General features: G+C 35.5%; 4 protein-coding genes across 13 annotated transcripts in view; 2 read left to right on the top strand and 2 right to left on the bottom strand.

The window, feature by feature from the left end:
• Window positions 1-21: 21 nt before the first annotated feature.
• Window positions 22-2,986, top strand: LOC114883214 (transmembrane protein 53). Of its 4 annotated transcripts, none has more exons than XM_029200788.2 (6): window positions 22-338; window positions 1,198-1,306; window positions 1,380-1,652; window positions 1,724-1,992; window positions 2,078-2,255; window positions 2,321-2,986. In XM_029200788.2, the coding sequence occupies exons 2-6, from the start codon at window positions 1,214-1,216 to the stop codon at window positions 2,459-2,461; spliced, it is 954 nt and encodes a 317-aa protein (XP_029056621.1). In that variant the 5' UTR covers window positions 22-338; window positions 1,198-1,213; the 3' UTR covers window positions 2,462-2,986. The 4 variants fall into 4 exon arrangements, with proteins under 4 accessions (XP_029056621.1, XP_029056622.1, XP_029056619.1 ...); XM_029200789.2 differs by lacking the exon at window positions 22-338 and adding an exon at window positions 364-1,056; XM_029200786.2 differs by lacking the exon at window positions 22-338 and adding an exon at window positions 365-1,056 and having other exon boundaries at window positions 1,162-1,306.
• Window positions 2,666-5,053, bottom strand: LOC114883213 (probable ATP-dependent RNA helicase DDX49). The gene is made up of 6 exons (XM_029200785.2): window positions 4,632-5,053; window positions 4,374-4,567; window positions 3,954-4,298; window positions 3,702-3,874; window positions 3,267-3,622; window positions 2,666-3,185 (listed from the first exon to the last, which is right to left on the bottom strand). The coding sequence occupies exons 1-6, from the start codon at window positions 4,687-4,689 to the stop codon at window positions 2,974-2,976; spliced, it is 1,338 nt and encodes a 445-aa protein (XP_029056618.1). The 5' UTR covers window positions 4,690-5,053; the 3' UTR covers window positions 2,666-2,973.
• A 1,974-nt stretch (window positions 5,054-7,027) lies between these two features.
• On the top strand, window positions 7,028-9,030 carry LOC114870856. Of its 2 annotated transcripts, none has more exons than XM_029176019.2 (4): window positions 7,028-7,411; window positions 7,489-7,654; window positions 7,727-7,930; window positions 8,008-9,030. In XM_029176019.2, exons 1-4 carry the CDS (start codon window positions 7,237-7,239, stop codon window positions 8,216-8,218), a joined length of 756 nt encoding a protein of 251 aa, XP_029031852.1. In that variant the 5' UTR covers window positions 7,028-7,236; the 3' UTR covers window positions 8,219-9,030. The 2 variants fall into 2 exon arrangements, with proteins under 2 accessions (XP_029031852.1, XP_029031851.1); XM_029176018.2 differs by having other exon boundaries at window positions 7,028-7,420.
• Window positions 9,031-15,009: 5,979 nt separating this feature from the next.
• Window positions 15,010-23,901, bottom strand: part of LOC114883184 (casein kinase I) — a 43,917-nt gene continuing 35,025 nt past the window's right edge. Inside the window, exons 2-11 of one of the 6 annotated variants that reach the window (XM_029200734.2) lie at window positions 23,363-23,403; window positions 23,058-23,127; window positions 22,319-22,467; window positions 21,867-22,101; window positions 20,591-20,910; window positions 19,786-19,860; window positions 18,844-18,918; window positions 17,835-17,960; window positions 16,573-16,679; window positions 15,606-16,003 (exon numbers count right to left, since the gene is read on the bottom strand). In XM_029200734.2, the coding sequence (XP_029056567.1) occupies window positions 15,817-16,003; window positions 16,573-16,679; window positions 17,835-17,960; window positions 18,844-18,918; window positions 19,786-19,860; window positions 20,591-20,910; window positions 21,867-22,101; window positions 22,319-22,467; window positions 23,058-23,127; window positions 23,363-23,403 (1,385 nt within the window). In that variant the 3' untranslated portion in view covers window positions 15,606-15,816. Of the gene's footprint in view, window positions 15,426-15,605; window positions 16,004-16,572; window positions 16,680-17,834; window positions 17,961-18,432; window positions 18,505-18,843; window positions 18,919-19,785; window positions 19,861-20,590; window positions 20,911-21,866; window positions 22,102-22,318; window positions 22,468-23,057; window positions 23,128-23,362; window positions 23,404-23,901 lie in introns of those variants that run through there. The other 5 variants (XM_029200732.2, XM_029200730.2, XM_029200731.2 and 2 more) reach the window with 5 other exon arrangements.

Below are 23,901 nucleotides of genomic sequence, written 5' to 3'. Positions count from 1 at the left end.
AAAAAAGAATGTAAAATCTTATTTATCAAACAGATGTAGATAATTATCAAGAATAAAAAACTGTTTTATTTGGTCTGTTTTAAGTTTAAAAATTTTTTGCGATATAGCAAACGAAACTTGCAGTATATTTTGTTACATAAAAAATGAACTTCATATTCATGAAATGCAAATATTTTACAACATAATTGTAAACATTTATGTTGATAACATGCAAATTCGTACAAGATTATGTGCGTGAAATGAATCGTTCAAAGATCAGTCTGTTTGTCATAAGAGAAGATCTACATGTAATTCAGTGTGCTACAGTAGCTAGCGGAACACTCAATCATTAAGCGGCTGTAAGTTTTTTTTTTATCTCTTCTTGATAATGTCAGCCATGTACGAATAGAATTAAGTTTAAACTACAATTTATTGCACATACATTAAAATGTCGTGTAACTGATAACAATAATTTATACAATCTAATTATATTCGTATTTGTGTTTACTGGTAATAGAAATAAGGTACAATTAAGCAGTGAATTAAAATTGTATAATAAGGAATTCTTGTATTCCTTTTTTTGATTTATTTTTACGATTGATATTATTTTAATAAAAGATATCATCGTAATCAGTTAAATTCGAGCGTTCCTATTTATATTCTGATTTTTAACAATTTGTGTGCATTAAGTAACAGAAATGTTGCAAAATGTAATGATTCTTGAGAAATTTGCCGTATGTTCTTTTGAAATATGTAAAAATAAAAAGTGAACGTATAAGTGAAATTTGATATTCGCGCTTGGCAACTTATTTGCGGATGTGTTCATTGGTGTATATGTATACAAGCGAATGACAGCGAATGACAGGGAGCTGTTAGGGAGGGAAAGACAATTTAGTATATTAACGGATAAAAATGTCATTAGATAGGTCAATTGATTTTAAGTAACTATCAGGTTGTACTTTATTCTTTCACACAGTCCCAAATGTACGTAAAGGAACATTAATAACCAAGATGCAAAGAACTAAAGTAAACCGTAATTTCTGAGTAGTAATAATTTGTACATATTGTTATGTTCAAGTATGTATACATGTACTTATTTTTACTTAATGCACCAATAATTTGTTAACCTATTTGAAGTATTAATAATATAAAGCTTTGACGGTATTGTATTATTACTGCTAGCAATCAGTACCAACAAATTCTTTAAATATAATATAGAAATTTACTGTAAACAATGATTGTTGGGAGAATTTTGCTGTCTACCCTTGCAAGAGCACCATTAATTTCTTATGGACCACCACAGCTATTAAGGCAGAAACAAGATTTGGTAATGTAAATTTATAATATTATCACTTTGTCTTTCTAACATTTTTCTAACAGTTGTTATCTTTCCTGATTAGGCTCTATCTTTACTGGTGGGTAAAGTGTCCAATTATCACGTAACAAAGAATATTGAACATATTGTACAAGATAAGCGAATTAAAAACCACAATGGAATAATTCAGCAATATAATAATGTGAAAAATAGGCCACTGTTAATTTTACTTAGCTGGTTATTATCAAAACGTAGACATGTTATGAAATACATGAATTTATACAAGGAACAGGGTTTTGATATTGTAGTAATATCAATTACCCCTTGGCAACTAATGTGGCCTACGAAAGGATCCAGGGTAAGTACAGAAAATAAAAACTATTAATTATCAAGTTTATTATGATTTAATTTGGCAAACTTTTCTTTTAGCTAGTTGCTGCAGATCTATTAGAATTCTTAGTAAAACATAAAAATTATGAACAAATACTATTACATGGATTTTCGGTGGGTGCATATATGTGGGGAGAAATATTAGATTTAATAAAGAGCGACCCTGAAAAATATAGTAATATAATTGATAGAATTGTTGGTCAAGTATGGGATAGTGTGGCTGATGTATCTGAACTGTCAATAGGCACACCACGAGCATTGTTTCCAAAAAACGAGATGTTACAAAATATGCTACAAAAGTATATGGAGTAAGCTTGTCTTCTACTACAATAACATATATATATTTCAAAATTATAATCCTTTTAAATACATGTATGTTGAAATAATTTACAGGTATCATTTAAGAACATTTTACAAACAATCTACTCAATATTATATACGTTCTAGTCAATTATTTCATACAAATTTGGTACATACTCCAGCATTATTTCTCATGAGTAATACAGACCCTGTAGGTTCGGTAACTAGTAACATGAGAGTACGTGATACGTGGGATACGTTGGGTGTAAAGGTAAGACCTTATTTATATATAAAACAAAGACTTTGATTTATTATTTTCACCTAAATACATTTCAGACTTATGTTAAAATATTTGAAAACTCTCCACATGTTGGGCATTATCAAAAATACCCAAAAGAATATGTTGCTGAGTTGTATGCCTTTTTAACTAAATTAAACTTAATTAAAAATGAAGAAAGAATGATATCACATTTATGAATGTGATATATTATGTTTAATCAATTATATTATAATATAGCATTATATTTATCAAATATATAATCATTTGATACGTATTTAATTTCTATAGAAATGAATTTCAGGATAAACAAGCGCCAAAATGGGTATTAATAATTAATTAGAACTTTTGACTTAATTGTTTAGGGCTGTGTTTTATTGGCTGTAAATGAAAATACAACTGTGCAATGATGAAAAATATAGTAATTCAAATTCATGATAATTACATAATTATTGAAGTGTTCATTCGAAAAGATATATGGATGAATTATAATTATACTTTTTTTTAAATTTCATATTTATATGCATCAACACTTATTTCTTATTTACAATTATCTTAATCTTTATAGAGTACAGAATTGCACAGTATGTGATACAAATACGTGCCTTTTATATAATAAGTATGGATATGTAGTTATAAAAATAGTTGAAAACGGTATCAATCTTTGTAATATGTACATCTTCAAAAGTAATAAGATCTAATTATATTTTACTTATTCGTTTTTATCAATGTCTTTCTTTTTCGATTTGTAACGTTTTTTCTTTTCTAAAATCTCTTCAATTTCATCAGGATCTTTGCCTTCAAGAATAAGCTTCTTACGTTTATTAATCATTCTCTTTTCATAAAAGTCTGTTTCGTCTAATTTCATTTCCGCCTCTCGTTTAGCAACAGATATTTGTGTCAGGATTGTAATTATCTCCTTATCTGTAAAATATGTGTTATGTGCTATGAATATGCTTTTACTTTTTACTTGATTGAAAAATCAAACATAAAAACATGTATTACCATTGACTTTATATTCTGTCAATTTTGTTCCAATAGCATCCTCGACAGCATGTAGCAATTTAATATCAGATGGTGTTATTAGGGTAACTGCCATACCTCCTTTACCTGCTCTAGCTGTTCTTCCAACTCTATGAATGTACTCTTTCGGTACATTTGGTATAATATGATTTACAACTAATTCAACAGTGGGGATATCTAAACCTCTTGCTGCAACATCTGTAGCTATTAAAATTTTTATATGGTTTGACTTAAACTGAGTAAGTGCTGCAAGACGATCTTTTTGTTTTATCATTGCATGCAGAGCCACATTTTTAAATCCAACATCATTTAACATCATAGACAGTACTTGACAGTTCCTAAAAGGTAAAGAATGATAAGCTACTGATCATGATTAAATTACATTCATCCATCTATCAAATACACATTTCATTTTACTTGCAGGTGTCTGTAAAAATCATTATAGATCCATCTTTGTTTGTTACTCTAAATGTCCTTATTGCTTCTACCAGAAAAGAATCGCGGACATCCCTTGGACAGAGTACATAACGTTGATCAAGTTCCTTTACTGTAGCCACACCGGATATATCTTCAGATTCCCAAATGAAAGCCTTTAAAAATAATTGGTGATACCATTTAAGATTACTTGTTATGGTTTAACTTGTTAACATTCATAAAATTTTACAATACCTTATTAGATACTATATCTTTTACTTTGTCAAGGGTATCAGTCATTGTTGCACTAAAAAGAAGCATTTGCTTTTGTTTAGGTAATGTATCAAATATAACTTTCAGTTGCTCATCAAAATGTCCTTCTAATAATCTATCAGCTTCATCTAAAACTAAGAATTTTATTTTCTTTAGGGTAAATGTATCACAGCTTGTTAAATGATCAGCTAATCTTCCTGGAGTTGCAACAACTATGTGTGGATGTTTTGATAACTCTAAACCTTGTATGACCATATCCATACCACCGACAATTACACATTTTTTTAAACCAATAGATTTTCCTATTGCTGAAAATTGGTCAGCAATCTATAAATATAAATATTTATTGTTAGCTAGGCAAATATAAAGTGTCTGTGCATTAAAATATATTGTTTTACATACTTGGAAAGCAAGTTCTCTGGTTGGTGTTAAAATGAGTGCATAAATGCCATAGGGATCTTCAGATAACTTTTGTAATATAGGAAGTGCAAAGGCAAGCGTTTTACCACTGCCAGTTTTTGCGCAACCAATGCAATCATCACCTGCTAAAATTCTTGGGATACAATTCTGCTGAATTGGAGTTGGATTTTTTAAACCTAAAGTAAGTAACAGTATTAAAATTTGTTGGTTTATCTATGAACGTTTAAAATGACATCTTACCCATAAAATTACACTGATTAATAAGCCATGAGCTTAAGTTTAAGTCTGCAAATGTCATAATTTCTATTATTTATTTAAAAATTAAGATTGTTTCTAATTGCATACAATCATTGACTACATCACTGCATCCTTTTACATCCTTAGCGCCCCCTGGCGGTAAAAAAAGGAACTAAATCATGCAAAAATTTTGGCCCTCTAGCGGCAAAAATGTGAACTAAATTATCGACCTCGAACCAGCGCCCTCTGGGGACAGAAAAAGGAACTAAATCATGCAAAGATTTTGGCCCTCTAGTGGCAAAAATGTGAACTAAATTTTCGACATCGAATCAGCGCCCTCTGGGGGCAGAAAAAGCAACTAAATCATGCAAAGATTTTGGCCCTCTAGTGGCAAAAATGTGAACTAAATTTTCGACATCGAATCAGCGCCCTCTGGGGACAGAAAAAGGAACTAAATCATGCAAAGATTTTGGCCCTCTAGCGGCAAAAATGTGAACTAAATTTTCTACCTCGAATCAGCGCCCTCTGGTGGCCGAAAAAGGAACTAAATTTTGCAAAAATTTAAATGAAAATTATTTTTCACGAGACTTTACTTACCTTTACTTACCTTTACTTACCTTTATTCGAACCAGTGGCCATAAGTATATTATTTATAATATATTTATTATAAGGGTTGAAAGGATACAAGAGATGCAGGGAGAATTCAGGAGTGTAAGGGATACAGAGATGTAAGGGATGCAGACGTATAAGAAATGCCGGCATATACGAGATGCAGGAATATAGGGAATGTAGTGATATAAGGGATACAGGGATGGCCCTTAAAGACAAAGAAATGATAAATAACTGGGAAGGTTGAGCCGAGGCCCATGAAGAGGGATAAAATAATAAATGACTTGGGAGGGTGGTCCAACCGAGGCCCGAAATTAGGGGTAAAATAATAAACAACAGGATAAAATAATAGGCAAGGCATACAGATGTAATAGAAACAACACGTTCATGCTCCTATTGAATTTATTCAATAAGCTATGAAGATAAATACAGCAACTCCTTCCTTCTAACAACGTGGTAACATGTCTGTGACTGAACTATATTAATTAAATTATATTAGGTTCTTTGTTAAACTGAACAATTATTATTATAATTGTTTGACAAACTTGTATTTAGTTCATGCACTTTGATAAATAAATTATTTGAAAAAAGCAACTGAGTTATTATTTAATTAACCCAATTTTATTTCTAAGTTATTTATTTAATGCTCGTGATTACTGTTCTCAGATATTTATTTAATTGACTTAAATTCTTCTATCATTTTAATTATTCAATGTACTGAACTTCGTTTCGGGGTCCTCGATACCCCGGAAGCCAAATTGTCGGTATGCAGTGTCGCTGGTGCTATGGGGTTCTGAATACCCCAAGATGATATATGGGTATGCAGTGTGATCGATGCCGCGGGGTCCTGAGCACCCCAAGATGATTGTCGGGTTGCAGCGTCGCAGGGGCCTCGGGGTCCTCGATACCCCGGATGCCAAATTGTCGGTATTCAGTATTGCTGGTGCTTTGGGGTTCTGAATACCCCAAGATGATATATGGGTATGCAGTGTGGTCGATGCCGCGGGGTCCTGAGCACCCCAAGATGATTGTCGAGTTGCAGCGTCGCAGGGGCCTCGGGGTCCTCGATACCCCGGATGCCAAATTGTCGGTATTCAGTATTGCTGGTGCTTTGGGGTTCTGAATACCCCAAGATGATATATGGGTATGCAGTGTGGTCGATGCCGCGGGGTCCTGAGCACCCCAAGATGATTGTCGGGTTGCAGCGTCGCAGGGGCCTCGGGGTCCTCGATACCCCGGATGCCAAATTGTCGGTATGCAGTATTGCTGGTGCTTTGGGGTTCTGAATACCCCAAGATGATATATGAGTATGCAGTGTGGTCGATGCCGCGGGGTCCTGAGCACCCCAAGATGATTGTCGGGTTGCAGCGTCGCAGGGGCCTCGGGGTCCTCGATACCCCGGATGCCAAATTGTCGGTATGCAGTATTGCTGGTGCTTTGGGGTTCTGAATACCCCAAGATGATATATGGGTATGCAGTGTGGTCGATGCCGCGGGGTCCTCGCTACCCCGGATGCCAGATTGTCGGTATGCAGTGTCGCTGGTGCTTGGGGGTTCTGAATACCCCAAGATGATATATGGGGATGCAGTGTTGTAGCTGCCGCGGGGTCTTGAATGCCCCAAGATGATTGTCGGGTTGCAGCGTCGCAGGGGCCTCGGGGTCCTCGATACCCCAGATGCCAAATTGTCGATATGCAGTGTCGTAGGTGTTTTGGGGTCCCTAACACCCCAAGATGAATACGTTCTTTTTCAAGGCACAAATTCACGCTTCTTTGAGAACAAAGGCACGTTGGTACTACCCGTCGGTAGGGGGTGCTAACAGTGTTGTTTACAAAACTCCGTAACATGGTTTATTTAAATAATAGTGACAGTTTGTATAAAAAAAAGGAGTTTCCTTGATGCTGGTCAAATATATACCGGCTGGATATAACCGCCTTCCCCGTGCCATAGTACAAATAATTTAAATTTTAATACAGAGGGAAGAAAGAAAATCATACAACATGTTGGGATTTGATAACTTAGAAAAAGCTGTTGTAAGTTTGAGCAAAAGTATCTCTAATTTCCCTATTGGCGCGGTTTCGTTGAATGATTTCAAACCGATCGAAGAAAGGATTAGAGAGACACGAAAAACCTTGAAGGCCTTAAATGCCAGGTTATTAATGCTTAAAGCACAAAGTGAATTTCGTATGTTATATAAATATTTATCCGAAGAAAGAGTTTGTTTGTATGAAATTCATTTGATATTATTTCAGGAACAGCAACCGAAGAATCAGAGGGTGATATAGTAGATACGATAACAGAATTGAATGATGCTACATCATATGTTTTCTTAAACAGTATGAAAACTAAACTGTGTTTTCATTCCTTTACTATTCAAGATATCTTAGCAGGCAAACAAGGAGATCCTGATATGCAAGAGTAAAAAAGAATAAAATCTAAAATATAAGTCTGTAGAGTATAACGCTTAATAATTTCAGTATTCTGTTTCAGAAAAATTTATGCCTGTATGCATAAAATATTTTCCATTAATGATATTTCATTGTCACTGCTGAAGGATATAGATGAAGCAAGAAATAAACAATTTGATTTAAAAGTCAAATGTAGATATGTATTAATTAAATATAAAATGTTTTTAAAGGAACAAGAGGAAATTTGCAACAAAAAATTACAAGAAACAAATCCTCATATGGCATTGTATTAATGATATTAATAATTAATTAATTATTAGGAATTAATGGTATTTTTAATTAATCTCTCATTTCATTTTTCAGAAATAAAGCTAAAACAATGAAAGCTTTAAAAAATATAAATGTCATGAAGAAATTGATTGTAGATTTCATTGGTGCTGCCTATCACATGTTGTACGATCATATATTTTTAGTAAAAATGCTAGAAAAACATAGGGAATTAATTAATATTGATACAATTTTAACAATGGCTGAAAAAAATATAGAACCCGAAAGTACAGCAATAGAGGATTGAAGTTATTGTTGATATATTTAAAAAGGAAATCATGAAATATAATTACTTTGCTATAAGAAATGTATATTTAAATCTCTACGTTATATTTTGTATCTCTTAGATTTACTGCATTAATTTAACTTGAAGCTCTGAATGTAATTCTTTTTTACAATAACGTGTAAAGAAAAAAAGGAAAAACAAGCTTGAATTATGTAACCAAACAATTGAATTACATAAATCAAAAAAGAAAACATCCATGATATTCAATAAGAACTCTTTTCTTGTTTTTCTAAGTGTGCAGACACAACACATATTTACAGGGAAAAATTTCGTGCAATCTCAATGTCTTTTTTTTTTTTCAATTCTATTAAAGCGACTTTATCAGACGGTTTTATATGTATATTATTTGATAAATAACAGTTTATAAGCCAATGATTATGAGTTGAAAGATAGAATTTCGATCACAGCTTACAAGTACGATAAAAATGTATTAATGCAGGGGAGAGAGGTGCACATTCGCCGACAAGACTAATGAAAAACTTGTTTCAATTTCATAAATTATATTCCATCATTTGTGAAATTTTTTATGGTCCAGTACGTCTTTCAGTCCCGTGTATTTTCATCGTTACGATGTAAACCGCTCTCCACCTTTCGTATCCTTACGCTTACTGGCTTAAATATAGAATCAATCGGAAATAGTACTCAAACAATTTAATTCTTATGTACATTAATTTCTTATTTCATTTCTTTTTTTCGTCTTTAATATGTTGTTGGTTTTATAAGTGGAAAGAAAACGAATCCACTAATATAACAAAAAGCACGTTAAAAGTGAACAATTTCATTTCATTCATTTAGAATATCCTCGCAAAAAACATCGGACATCCATTTTTTCTTCTCGTGTATGTATGTATATATGTATGTGTGAGTGTATCATCCGAGTACAGACATGTTACGAAATGGACAAAAAACACTTCGAAGCATATTCGATATCTTTAAATTGTCTCTATAAATTAGCAAATGGAATAATTACGATTTTCATGCTTCTTCGTCCGATTTCGTCGCAAAGAACACATCCACGTTTCGCTGACATTATTAAGATTACGTGGTAATAAAATTAGTCGGGTCACTGTCCATCGTCTGACAGTTATTAATTACCATAATAATACAGCTTATTAATGTCATTAATCGCCATTACTGATATAGTTCATGTATATATATATACACATATATAATATGTATAATGTTTATATAATTTGAAGCTGATACATCTCCTCGATACCCAACATTTCACAATTCTCATTAACTTTTCTCTCGTGTCCATCGTTAGCGTACAATCTATCCATTCCAATAAACTTCTATTTACAAAATTAATCGACGCACTCGATTTCTTTCTGTTTCGTCTGATAGCACATCGGTCTCCTCCTCGCTATATCGATAAACATCTCAAAATTTCTATAACAGCATCAATCTCACACACTCATTATTACATGGTTCACACTATTTTTTTTTTTTTCTGTAATGCACATGAGCTGCCAATTCCATACAAGTGGCAAAATAATCATTGAACACAAGCTACATAATCCTTTAGCAACGGATACACGCTAGAAAAAAAAAAAAACGATAATAGTTAAAACGCTAAAAGGCAATACATTATCTAAATCACGTTTGCGGTGTCGCGGATGAGAAAATATTCCTATAATAATGAAAGCACGACACATTGGTTACACGGTTTTCAATGCAATTTCATTTAAATTAAACGTCGCTAATCGTTTCGAAACGAACATTTAGAGAAAGAAAAAATAAAAATGTATTATTCGACGTTTAGCTCTTTGTTGCTTCACAACGAAAGACAACGAGTTGGAGATACAATGGAACGACTTGGAAGAGATCCCAAAACTTCACAGGTGATACGTGGGGGTGACGAAAGAAACGATTAAAAAAGAAAATATCGGTACAGAAAATCATAAAAGGGTATCACGTATCATCTGTGCATCGCTTTGCGATCAATTCGAGTCCACGACACGACGTATTCGCGTGTCGCATCCTTCGCGAATAATCCGCCATTTTGCATTGCAACTTATTCAAAGCGAGGAAATGAAAGACACGTACACACGGTGATCTTGGTCCGATCTGTTCGCACCAATTTACAAATATACAAATAATCGCATTCGAACTCGTCGTTTCATCGTCAATAATGGGATCGTTTCGTCATTCGGACGAGGTTAACAGCCTTCCCGTGCAACGAGTACAAGAACAAAGAGAAATAAAATAAAGGATTCCAAAAAAAAAAAGAAGATACCATTCTAGGTCGGATAGAAAAATGTTTCTTTTTTTTTTTCTTGTTCGCTCACAACCATACTTAACCAGCAGTCAGTCGTGTTGTATTTAAAAACTGGTGACGCATGAAAAGTCGACTAAAAAAAAACTACAAGCTAAATTGCAACATAGTTGCAGCATAATCATGCCAACGACTCGTGGCAGGGTAGCTTCATAAATATGGAGTCTTTCCTTTTCACAAGACTCCCCCCCCTCCTCGTCACATACATACAATCATTCTTACATTTTCACAGGTGTTTCCCCCTTACACAAATACTATCTTTCAAATCTGAAATTTGTTAACTAATGCACAGGATGTGGCGGAAACGTGATACAAGTAAGTACAGCTTGTACCAGGGCTTTCGTCGCAACCTGCAGACGGTAATCATGGAATTTGAATGCATGTACGTTTCGTATTCTATCAAGAGATCATACAGACGGCACCGTCGACAACACAAGAAACATTAGTTTAAGTATTGGAATAACACCAAGGCTCGTTCTCTCTCTCTCTCTGGACGCGAAAACATCCACAATAGGGATGCGCGGATACCCGATATTACGGACTCGTGCGGGCTCGGAAAAAATCGGGCGGGCTCGGGAAACTTTCGGGTTCGGTCGGATACCATCGAGTTGATCCGGACGAGACCGCGGCCCGCGATCCAACTCTCATGTACTTGTTAATACTTGCAATAAACATTTGCAAAATCTGTTTTATATGGAATCTGTTTTATCTGTTTTAATTGGAATAAGATAATTTGGGAGCTCGTCCAAATCTGCCCGACTGTACCCGACTGAACCCGAAATAGTCGGGCTACCCGACTGCACGCATGTATCGGACGCCCGCCCGAGCACGCCCGATGTTTTCCGAACCGACCCGACTAGTCGGGCCGCACATCCCTAATCCACGCTAAATGATAAACGTCCTTCCCTCTGGCCATTGTTCTCTTTTTAACATTTCTTTCATTCTCCCATTCGATTCGCCTTTTTTCCACTTTCTCTCGATTCGAATTTTCCTACACCGGTCGCATTTTCATTCGCTCTTTCCCCCCGCCACTGTACAAGAAACCTGAACGTCCGACGATTGTTCGACGACCAGTTGCTCTGGCAAGCTTACAAAAAGGAACAAAATGCTCCCGGTTTTCGCGTTCAGTGGGAAGATACAGATACAACGAGAGAGAGGAAATCCAGAGAGTTTAATGGTTCAACTTTTATCTCGATTTTTAAGCGTATTACTTCAAGACATCCGACGGCTAGTTACAGCGTGATATCAGGTGTGCAGAAGCATGCCGCAACGCTTCGTGATACGCTCTCTCTAAGTACATCGATTCATCTTTTATCTTTTTCATTTTCCTCGTAATCGTCGACCATTTAATTATCGGATACAACGTGTACGGATACATTTAACAGGGTGCGTATCGGTATGGTTCGGTAGCGGGGTACGAAATCGTTCGCCATAGTAATTAGCACAAGTTCGGACCATCGAACACGACGAATTTAAGGCTCGCCCTCTACTTTCACGAATTACATTATCTCGCCTACAACATCTCTTTAACGCGTCGATTGCCACGGCTGTTTAATTAAAAGAATACCACTAAAATTACACTAGCAATTCGAAACAGCAAACCGAAGCGTTATAATAAAAAAAATATTAATGAACCATCGAACGGCGGAGCTGAATCAATTAGGATTCAAAGGAAATTTTAATACGAAAAAGATTCGTATATTGAAAAATAAAGACTAAAGTTTAGAACATTTAGAAAACCTCATCCGCCGTACGAAAGTTAATATTTACAATGGCAATCAACGCGTTAATCGTTTTGGTCGAAAATTAACTAACACGCGTTCGCTGAAATTTTACTATATTTCATAAAATGTATTCACCTTTTTCTGTACCGTAATAAAAAATAATGATGACGGTTGTAACACGATTGATCAGATCGTATCGCGTTGATAATTAAACTTTTCTGATTGCAAAAAGTTTGCAAGAAGAATAACATCTGTGCCGACTAGCCGATTAAACGGATTTCTTTTTGTTTCTTTCATTTTCTTGATTAATAATTGTTCGTTTTGTTACAAATTCGTGGTCACTCTCTCTCTTCAAGTGGACGAGATTTTATTCTATGACGAAAAAACTGTACACATCAATTATTACCTCTAATCTCTTTCGCTCTTTTTTCTTTTTTTGTTCTCATTTATCAGTCAACGGCGATCTAACGAGACATAAAGATATTAGCGCAAGTTTCATCTTTCATTATCGTTATTTTCTTTATCAGTTAACGACAGTACATTTACGGCTGAATCTACTGATATACTTATGGCGATACATGTGTTTACTTTCGAATAATAACCATTTTTACTTCTTTGTACATCTATGTGTGTAGTATAACGTTATCGGTAATATTTATAGATATGAACATGATTTATTTTTTTTTTGTAATTCTTTCTTTTTATTAGAAAATCTATCTCTTTGTATATCCCTGTTCTCGATAATAAACGATTAACAAAGAATAAAAGGACGTTTTGTGACAACGCGTTATAGTTATAATAAATTCTATATCATTTTATGTACTAAACATGTATGTACCATCAGAGATTATTCTAACTAACTTCGAGATGTAATGAATTTCATATTAACGCGTGCTTCGATCAGTTTCTTATTTATCAGTCTGCAAATAAACGAACAATTACGAGTCCTTGAATGTGCGACAGATTTCGTTCGAGTATTAAGAAAAAAAAAAACATTTATCGAAAAGTTTCTAACAGTTATACTTTTGACAGAGATCGTTGGAAATTTGTAACAAAACTTCGGAGGATCGATAATTCTTTTCTTGTTCGTTTAATCGGCAGGGCTGACAAAGATCCTTTTCTTCTTCTCCTTTTTCTTCTTCTTCTTCTTCTTCAATTTCGCATACATGTTTCGCGTTAAGTATCTCTTCATTGCTAGAGTGCTTTTTTGAGAATCATCCATAGGAATTTTTGTGTAACACTTCGCAAAGTTCATCTTTCTCTGTTTTAGCAATCAGTAATTAATATTCAAAGGAAATTTTATTGTTTATAACGTTCATGGTAAAATGATTGAATTTTAAAATGAAAAACCTATATTGACGTAAATGTATTCAATTACAGGCATACTTTGGTTCTCTTTTCGTTACATTTCTAATATAATTTCATCTAAATGTGTTAACACGCGTGTTCCAAGGATAAAAAAGAAATTCCTCTGCAATAGACGGTTGATTCAAGAAATGATTTTGAATCATCGCATTTTCTGGTAGAACACGGATCAACTGTATCAATTACAGTATACAATCGTTGATCTAAGTTCTATTCAATTTTTCACGAGTAGATAATACGATCTACGGACATTAATTCTTCTTTTTTTGCTTCCTCGTTTCGATATGTTATATAAAATGTGATTTGAATTATTTCTGCGACGTGTAACTCTTTTCTTTCTTAGAAGGTAATTGCACGGAAGGCATGAAACCGAAATATCGATTCTCTTCTTAAAAGATTCGTACAGCCGGTTCGATGAAGCTTATTAAATGATACATGATCAACGAAAATGTAAAGTAGCTTCGCAGTAAAATAGCTCTCGGATGTATTACGTACAGTCAAGTTTCGTATACAATTCTGTGCTTACGTAGAACAACGATAGGCAGTGTGGGCATAAGAAATCGTTGTTAAAAATAAAATTAGTTAAAAAAAAGAAGACGAGGAATTAACTAAAATATGGTGAGCGTGATTACAGCGCGATGTTCGCAGCTATCTAATGAGAAAAGCTTTAATACTGTTATAAATTCTATAAAAAAAAAGAACCATTCGTTTGAACAATTGATACACTCTTCGAAAGTCTAAATCATGGACTCGTGATCGTTGAGGAAAAAGAACCAAGAATACTAAGACGATCTTAAATTAAACGTGTTTATCATTTCGGTTTCATGCCTTTCCAGTCGATCGGACTTGAAAAATTCTATTTATGTTTAAAGTTCGATACAAGCGGGAGCACGGTACGCTCGTTAATCCGGGAGAGTTATATATTTTTTCTTTTATTTTGTAAAATGAGATCTCAGCTTGGATTGATTTACGATTTAATACACGCATCGTAATACATGTAGCAACGAAGAAACGGCGTTGTTTCAAGACCGCCATAGTGTGTGGTACAAGATGAGAGAGAGTCGTAGGCACAAACACGTTCTTTCACCATCGGCACGTCAATTCCTTCTTCTAATTCTTAGACACGTAGGTGGGACCGATTTCCCGGCCGCTAAACAATCCGATCAGCAGTGACAGGTTTACAGTGTTTTACAATCGGTAACATCGACATTGACAACGATGTTTAACCATTAAGCGATTATCGTACACGTAATGACAATGATAAATCGTAGGATCGTAATAATAATAAGAATAATAAAATAATAATAATAAGAATAATAATAGAGGATAATCTTAGTAGTAATGATAATAATAATAATAATCAGAGGAAAAAGAAGAAGAGCAAAGTTAATCCTGATGATAATAATAATAATAATCGTAATAATAATAATGAGAATAATAGCAATAGTAGTAGCAGTAATAACGATGGCTGTCTGGTTGTTGTTTCATTTGATAAGGTCGACGGCACGACGACATTGCGACGATGGTGTTCACCACCGAATCCTGAGAAGCGGGCCGACTTCCGGCACGTAGCAAAGTAACGGGCCCCCTTTCCGGATCGTCTGCAGCTTCTCTGTCCACCTTATCATCTTCTATTCCACCGATTCGCACTGCCGCGACACGTTTCCCAACATCACATGTACTATTACACGCACACTGTACTGCCCCCCCAAGATCGACGATAACAGACAGTCACTTTTGTCTTCCACTTTTCTTCTTCTTCCGTTTGAAGAAGCAACAGCATCTGCAAATAAAGCAAACACTAATAGGACTTAGAGTCGTCTTCTTTTTCATCGCCTTATTCTATGACACCAACATGCAAACCACGACAAAACATTCCAAAGCGGCGACAAAATCGAGAGAGCTTGCTTTCTCCGTCCAAATCTCCCATAGTGACAACGTTTTATCATCCAAGACAGAAAATAATGCTAAACAAGGAGAGCACGATCTTTTCAAATGCAAACCTCTTTGAGGTCCGCGCTCCGATTTATCAAAATTTACAAATTTTAAGCCTAGATAAAATTTCGAAGATCGTACGCTCCTCTTAAGGATTTATAATTTCTAAATTATCTAACACTGATCAAAGTATACAATCTAACGGCAGGGGAAAAAGAAGAACGGTTCTCTAAAATGATACGTGTATAGTCAGGTGATTATCGAACATTATATTTTGTCTTTATGTTGCATAAAAGGAAGTTCCGTAATGGCCAGTTGTGTCGGAATAATAAACCAAGTTCAGGGATCGTTCTAGGATCGGCATTGGACGTAGAAGGATAGAAACTTCGACGTAGGATCTTTCCGCATCCACTACAACGCTTTTTTGTCAGCAAACATTTCTTTCTGAAAGAGGATAGACAGGATATTTAACATCTATTATCATGCATGAAAACAAACGATGAATTTGAAATTATATCGAGACAGTGATACGGTAATTTGATCGATTAGACCAGGGGTGGACAAATTGCGCCCTGCTAAGACGGTCAGAAAAATCCGCCTTGACCGAAGATTCCTCTTGTATTTAAATAAATTGAATAAAGCAGCCACTATTTTATTGAATTTATATTTACTAATTTTTATGCTACAATTTATACCTTTCTGAAATGCAAAGTTAATTAATGAAGGCAATTATTTTAAAAGGCACAAAGTGGTCCCTGAGCCAAAACAATTGTCCACCCCTGGATTAGACGATTACTATTCATCTTCCACCGCGTTAGTGCATACAATCTCGCTCGTTTACGATGCATATCTCTAATGCATGCACTATTTACGAAATGTGTTAGCTTCTATTTCTTATTTCAATATCCTTCGTCTCTTTAAAATATTAACAAGTTAAAAACCATATACAAGGTGTAGACGAAAACTTAAATCTACCAGTTAGATAGAGAAATGAAGATGATTGTAATACTAACTTGGTTTCGTCCACCATGTCCACTTCCTGAGGCGCTGTTATTGGTGTATTCGAGTGTCCTGCGGTAGGATCATCGTTGGCTAATTCTCCGTTCGTCGAAGACACCACCTAAATATACAATCGATCATTAGTAATTAAATCGAACGTGTAAACGATGAAACTTGAAATTATATCAGAAGAAAATTAAGTATAACGATCGATGGAATTCTGTATACCGTAAAATTAAGATATTTACATGTACAATCGTTCTACTAAACTATATATTTATATACAGGGTGTTCGACAACAGCTGGGAGATTTTTTAAGGGGTGATTCTAGGGATGAAAATCAAGAACGACGAAATAGCGTTTGCGGCTTTGTTTTCCAGTGATTAACGTTTAAAAATTCGAGTAAAGCCGCGAAATAGCGTTTGAGGTTTTTTAGATTTTCTAGAATCACCCCCCTTAAAAAATCGAACACCCTATATACACACGTGTAGATGTTTCTACTTGACAAAGGACTAACAATAAGACGATATAATTTACGTGAGACAAGCGGCACTTTGTATTCACGAGGCGTTGTTAATAAGAAAAACGAAGTGAAACTTTAAAACATGGTAATGGCTAATCAACTCACGGTTAAACAAATTACTCTTATAGTTAAAAACACAACGCATGAAGTTATTATACTTTTACTAGGCTCGTATAAAGCGCGGTTTAATCCGGGAATAGATAGAACGTGATTATGTGACGGTCTGGTGGATTAGTGAAGTAACAGAATTAGAGGTATAAATCGATCAACGAAACAAACGTCCGCATGCTACGACAAACCAATTCGCATCGACTTCAAACTGACCATATAATCCGTTGATGCTTTGTCTAGAAATAGAGCGAACAGTTTACTTGCAGACGCGTCTGGCCATCATCTGGGCTAAGACAATGGAAAACAAGGGGAGAGAGTAGGTAAAACGGAGAGGGATGCATTGTATTTTTTCGATTCGAAGAGAATATACTTTGTAAATCTAATGATTTTTCATTTTAAATCCTATTATCTTTCTTTAATTGAATTTTCCAATTAATGATTTTGAACTATTGGCCAGTAATATAATGAAAAATAATTGTTTTCAATTAATATTTATAATCGAATGATTAGTAACACATGGAATTTTGATACCAAATGGAATTTACAGACAGAACACGTGGCAACGAAAAGAAAGAATGATTTCTTTGGACAGATAAGAGTAGACAGATAATGGACGACACAAGGATCGCTAGGTCCACTCACCTGTACAGAACCGTGCCTATCAGCAGGTGTCAATGTACCACCAGCTCCTGATTGCTTCACAGTATCTGGCCACGTGGTTCCCACCCCTTTACCACCCCCGCCTCCCACCCCTGGACCTGTCACATCCTAAAGGAACAAGCACTAAATTCTCCAAGTTTCAATGCGTCCAACGGTACAAGAAAAATTAACAAATGTATCCTTGAATGGACACGACCTCGTACACTTGTCGCATGTGATACCAAAATGAGTTTCCTTGGGAATACATCACGAATCAACGGTTTTCTTTACATTATCGTTGGACAAATTACAATTTACCATGATACTGATAAACTACGACTAGCTACGTTAAAATTGATTATCAAAACGATACTAGAGGAATGGCAAAAAAAAAAAAGAAGAAAGGGTTGTTTTCTAAGTAACTTCTTCATACATGCATTGAACCTTGATTTTGGAACGAGGTTGATTTTATAGAAAAATATCACTTTATCTACGTGTACCTTCAACCGAATACTTTCGATAAGATAAAAAGCATGCATGAAGAAGTAAAGACGAGAGGAAAAAGAAAAAGGAGACGCGTTACAAAATTTTGTTTCCTTACATAGTTCCCTTGCATTGCGATGTTAACCTCATCCAACACGAGGACTACGTCCTCCTCAAAATCATCGCATTCCTATACACCGAGGATTTCCGTGTTTCGCAAAGAAACAAAATCGTTTATATAAGAGAATCTTTCAGGTGTGTCGAGAAAATATAGAGAATGTAATCTCTTCCCAATTATCGTTTCAACTCATTTCGACAAGTTATTGCGAAAATTATAAAAAGAATCACATTAAAAAAGAAAAATGATAATAAAGAAAGAAATCTATTCCGTATACCCGATGAGGTGTATATATACTCATGCTGTTATTTGAAATAGCTAAGCTTCACACATTCATGCTCGTTTTCTTCGGAAAAAAAAATAAAATAAAATAAAAGAAAGAAAAGATGTTATAAATATTTATTAGCGTACCTTGTACGGATGCCGATCACGATTCGGCGATACGATAATTTCTTGTCCAGTCTGCAAGGATCCAACAGGCGTAGACTGAAAAAACGAAACACAGAAATATTCCATTATAAAAGTATATTCTCGTTACCATATTCGTTTAGTTATATATATGCATAGATAGACGAATTTCTTGATGACATACTTGGAATCAGGAATGAAAGAATATTTTGACGATAATTCAAGATAATTATTTTCAAACACTTGCTCTTCGACACTGCAGGGGAGAATGGAAGGTACATTCTTATAAAGGAATATAAAATCACACAGAAATATAAGTATTAATATCGTCTGGAAAAAAAGAAAGCGTTCTAGGGTTAAACGATATAAATCTACTTAAAGGTATAATTACGTACTTAAGCGATTAGAAGTTTCTATCGCATTATTGTAAAAGCTGTTCGATCATCTTTTTTTAGAAAGGGTTCAGAAAAATACTTAGCAAGTAGGAAGGAAAGGATTATCGATCCGCATGCACTGGCGATACTACCGTATAAATATCCTGATAAAAATCTTACTGTGAGTGTAAACGAATGAATCGAACGTAACACGGGTGGAAGGTTTAAAATATGCGGTGCTAAGTACTGGTGGATGTAGTTGATGCGAATCTCGGTCGAAGCAAGATGTGACATCGTGTTTCAACGAGGGTGAAAAATAAGATTTTCACCCTTTTCTCTTATTTCTTTTTTCATGATAATAAAGTTTCTATCAAGCTCCCAGTATCGTTCCGTGCATTTTACAGCAACATTTTCGAGCACGTATTACGCTTCTCAGATAAAACTATACAGTCGGTGCAGCTGCATCCTTTTGTCATTAACGAAAAGTTTGTTTCTGATTAAACAGGCGTTATCGAACCACGCGTACAGGTCGAATATCAAATATGCGAGCCTCGCGTAACGTGTCACCCACCTTATCGGATTTAGTCTTGCCAACATGAGAAGGAGGAGCCATCCTGAGAGCTCTAAGTTGTTCGAAGTTGGATGGCTAGAGGTACATTGGGGGCAGCATGCAAACGTTAAAGATCATCAAGTGAAATATGACTATTTCTTATATTTCTTTTTTTCTCTTTCTTCACTAAAACGACAGAGAAGACGACGTTACTTACCCCGAAGAGACGATATCTAGGAGTTTCTTGTGACATAACAACGATACTCGAGAAATCTTGCAAGTTTTCGAGCAATTTAAGCACGCTTCAGCTTCGAATTTTATTCGATCCTTAAAAGTCTTGAAACTCTTCGCTCGTGAGATACTGTATTCATAGTAGACTAGAGCGCGTGTGAAATATGCAACGTATGCGAATTAAGATACGCAAGAGTAGCTGATATATATTTCAAATCTTACGGAAAGAATTTCAAGAGTCTTAAGATTCGAAACGTTCTCTATATTCTATTCGAAACGATCCATCCGGATTGAAATCACGTTCGTGTACATTGATAAAATTCTTTTAATTTACATAATCGAATAATCGTCTGGATATTCGAGTGAATATACGAGTAGAGGAAAAAAGAAACGAAAATAACTCCGATGTAGATTTGATATCGACTCTTGCGATACGTGCTTCGTCCCAGGACGTAAACCAGGATGGTTCCTAAAATCTCCTATCATTCTGTCTTCCTTTCTTGCGTGCATTGCGAAGAGATACAAAGAAAAAAAGGAAAAAGAAAAGAAAAAGACACAAGTGTCGTATCGATCACTTGATCAATGGATCACGCACCATCGTCTTGCCGGTCCAATCGAACTCGCCGTCGTTGACGAAACCTCGTTTCTCGTAGAGGTCGTGGAAGAGGTTCCTCAGGTACTCGTAGTCGGGCGTCTCGAAGAAGTCCAATCTACGAACGTATCGCAAGTACGTAGCCATTTCTTCGGGATGACCGTCGCAGAGTACCTCGATCGGTGTATTCCGTTTCGTGTCGCCGATTTTCTGATATCGTTCCTTCAACGTGTCAGCTTTCAATCCTTGCCAAGGAAGGCTACCGCGCAGGAAGTACATGAACATATGTCCTAACGCCTCCAAGTCGTCCCTTCTGCTCTGCTCTAATTGCAAAGAGAATAGAAAAACACATTTGCTTAGTAAAGAATATTTTCTAACTAAATAGTTAACGAAGATCAGAGGATTAAACGCAGCCGCGTCAACGGGCGTTCGCTTTATAACTTTCTCCGGACGTAGACCTCCCGCACCGCGGTTAAGTTTCAAGATGTTCTGGACCTGGTTTACCTAAACGCTTTAACGACCTGTGACATTTGTGAGTAGTCTATTCGATAAAAGTTTACGTTTCAGAGCATCCGTAATCGTTTCTGTAATTATAATTGATATCGATAGCGGTAAACCGGAGTGAAAGATTAATTACAGGAAATGTGTATCAATACCAGGAGCTGATGTATCAGCCGTCAAAGTGATAACGCTAGAAAATAATGTAGAAAATTAAATAAATAATTGATGAAACATAATTTAACCCTTTGCCCTACTTGCTAAACCCAACTATTCACCGCTGTAACGTTGAGGTAAATCAAGGAAATTGAAATATTATGCACATATTGTATTTAGAGATTGCCGGCTGTGCAAATTCTAATTGAAATTGCTCTTCAAATTTAATTATAACACAGGTAAGGTTCAGTTTTGTCACGTTAGAACTGTAAGGTGCGTCACAAGTGTGACTCGTCGTTACATGGCAAGCGGTTAATATATACAGTGGTATGTACGTCTGCTTTGGAATACGTCCAATTCGGAATATGTCCTGTTTGGACGTGACAAATTTTACTCGGTATACGACATACATTTTTTGTGAATTTTGCGTCATTTTTAAATAATTAAAAATTAAATTAATAATCAATTATATTCGGAGTTGATGTATTATTAACTGACTGATCATACAAGTAAAGGAAAGGAGGAGGTACCACTGTACATTGATAAAATTTAAATAAGAATTTAATTAAAATAAGAAATTGAAAATTAGTCATCTTAACTGGTTCGGAGCGAAGATAAAAGTTACCTTTTCCAAGATGCGTGTTGATGCTCATGTAACGCGCCGTACCCGTCAGGCTTTTGTGTTCCCGGTATGGTATGTGTTTGTTCGTCTCCAAGTCTATGTACTCTTTGGCCAGTCCAAAATCAATGATGTGAATAACCTTCTCGCGTTTGGTTGTGCTTCGTCCTATCAGGAAGTTTTCCGGCTTGATATCACGGTAGATCAAGTGTCGACTATGAACGTACTCTATCCTATGAAGCTGTAGAAATAAGCGAGGTATTAATGTACATACGAGGGAAAGAAACTTTTCACCGACTGTGTAAGTCTATCTAGGTATTAAGTTACCGGATAAGTTGTGAGCTTCGATGTAAAGACATAACTGTTCAAATTTTAATTTCTTCTATTTTCATCAAGTATACGTTTATCGTTGTACGTAATTTCAAACAGTGATTTCATATTCCATCGATTGCACTTACAAGTTGTGTGGCGATGTTGAGAACGGTCTTCAGGGTAAACCTCCTACCGCACAGGTCGAACAGGTCCTCCAGGCTCGGTCCGAGAAGTTCCATCACTAAAGCGTTATACTTCCCGCATGGACCGAAGTAGTATACCTCCGGTATACCTTCTACACCGTTGATCGATCGAAAGAAAAGTTAATTGAAAATTCATTATCGATCATTCACCGTGAACAGAGGTGTGCGAGTACTCGGAATTTACGAGTCCAGCGTTTGAATTTACCGAATTACTCGAAATCGACGAACTGTTTGAAACAAAAGCGAGTTATTCGATAAAATCGAACTACTTGAATATTCGAGTAATTCAATTTTTTCAAATAGCTCGCTTTTGTTTCAAACAGTTCGTCGATTTCGAGTAATTTGACAAATTCAAGCGCTCGAAAATTGAATTACTTGAATATTCAAGTGAATCTCGAATATTCGAGTAATTCAATTTTTCAAGTAGCTCGCTTTTGTTTCAAACAGTTCGTCGATTTCGAGTAATTCGGCAAATTCAAGCGCTCGAAAATTCGAGTAATTCAATTTTTCAAGTAGCTCGCTTTTGTTTCAAACAATTCATCGATTTCGAATAATTCGGCAAATTCAAGCGCTCGACTCGGCTCGACCGACCGATCATTGTCCGACTCGAAATTCGAGTACTCGAATAAATCGAGTACTCGCACACCTCTAACCATTCGAATGAATTTCTTTCATTACTCACCGTGTGTACCTAATAATTTGTAAAACCTATATTCTAAGTGTAGCTGCGGCGCCTTCGACCTCATTGGTTCCTACAAAAGCGACAGAAAAAAGAGATAGCAATGGTTTTAAAATAATACCCTGACGGAAAAAAGTTTCTGTCACGTTAATGATTCGTAATGAGATTCGAACGAGATCCCTCTCAGCACTCAGCTAACTTTAACTCCCAGTCAAACTGTTAACGCCAATTAAGCGATTTCCTCGTGTCCTGCTTTTTTTTGTTCTCTATCGCTGAAAGTGACTGTTCTCAAATTTTAATGAACTCACCATTTTAATTGCTACATGCTCGTTATTGTAGAGGTTCTTCCCTGGAACAGAACGGAAAAGTAAAAGGTCTATGGGCGTTCCATGATCGTAGCAATTTTACATAATTCAATCGATAGTTCGTTTTTCTTTTACGCAAGTTAATGCTCAGCCTATAAACAGGTTAACTGCACTGGTAGTTGGTTCTTTTCCGAATTATTTAATTATATCAAATTTAAGGCACCTGATAACTTATCAATTTGCATGATTAAATCCTGTTTTTTTGAATAATGTAATTACTGTTTAATTTTATATATAAAAATGGGATTAATTCCACGTTCGATGGATAGAACGAACGCAAAGGTGTTTAATTATACTCGTTGCAACCGTTTTACGCAATTGCAGATATCGAAGCCTGGGTGTGTCTCGATATCAGCTCGTTAGTCTAAATATCAATAAACGTGGGATTCCTCGAACGCCAATTACAGCGGTGTTTCTCTTTTTATATATATATATCAATGTTCGTAATTATAGCTGAGATATAGAAAAGACGTTAATGTCAC

Source organism: Osmia bicornis, chromosome 1 (genome assembly GCF_907164935.1).
Source record: "Osmia bicornis bicornis chromosome 1, iOsmBic2.1, whole genome shotgun sequence".
In the NCBI taxonomy this organism is placed as follows: Eukaryota; Metazoa; Arthropoda; class Insecta; order Hymenoptera; family Megachilidae; genus Osmia; species Osmia bicornis.
This window is presented reverse-complemented; position numbering and strand designations above follow the sequence as displayed.

Coding starts and splice junctions, on each gene's coding strand:
- LOC114870856 (XM_029176018.2), top strand. CDS start 7,237: ATGTTGGGATTTGATAACTTAGAAAAAGCTGTTGTAAGTTTGAGCAAA. Junction 7,421..7,488: donor TAAAGCACAAAGTGAATTTC/GTATGTTATATA, acceptor ATATTATTTCAG/GAACAGCAACCGAAGAATCA. Junction 7,655..7,726: donor GGAGATCCTGATATGCAAGA/GTAAAAAAGAAT, acceptor ATTCTGTTTCAG/AAAAATTTATGCCTGTATGC.
- LOC114883213 (XM_029200785.2), bottom strand. CDS start 4,689: ATGACATTTGCAGACTTAAACTTAAGCTCATGGCTTATTAATCAGTGT. Junction 4,299..4,373: donor CCAGAGAACTTGCTTTCCAA/GTATGTAAAACA, acceptor TTATATTTATAG/ATTGCTGACCAATTTTCAGC. Junction 3,875..3,953: donor AAGATATAGTATCTAATAAG/GTATTGTAAAAT, acceptor TTATTTTTAAAG/GCTTTCATTTGGGAATCTGA.
- LOC114883214 (XM_029200788.2), top strand. CDS start 1,214: ATGATTGTTGGGAGAATTTTGCTGTCTACCCTTGCAAGAGCACCATTA. Junction 1,307..1,379: donor TAAGGCAGAAACAAGATTTG/GTAATGTAAATT, acceptor TTTCCTGATTAG/GCTCTATCTTTACTGGTGGG. Junction 1,993..2,077: donor ATGCTACAAAAGTATATGGA/GTAAGCTTGTCT, acceptor AATAATTTACAG/GTATCATTTAAGAACATTTT.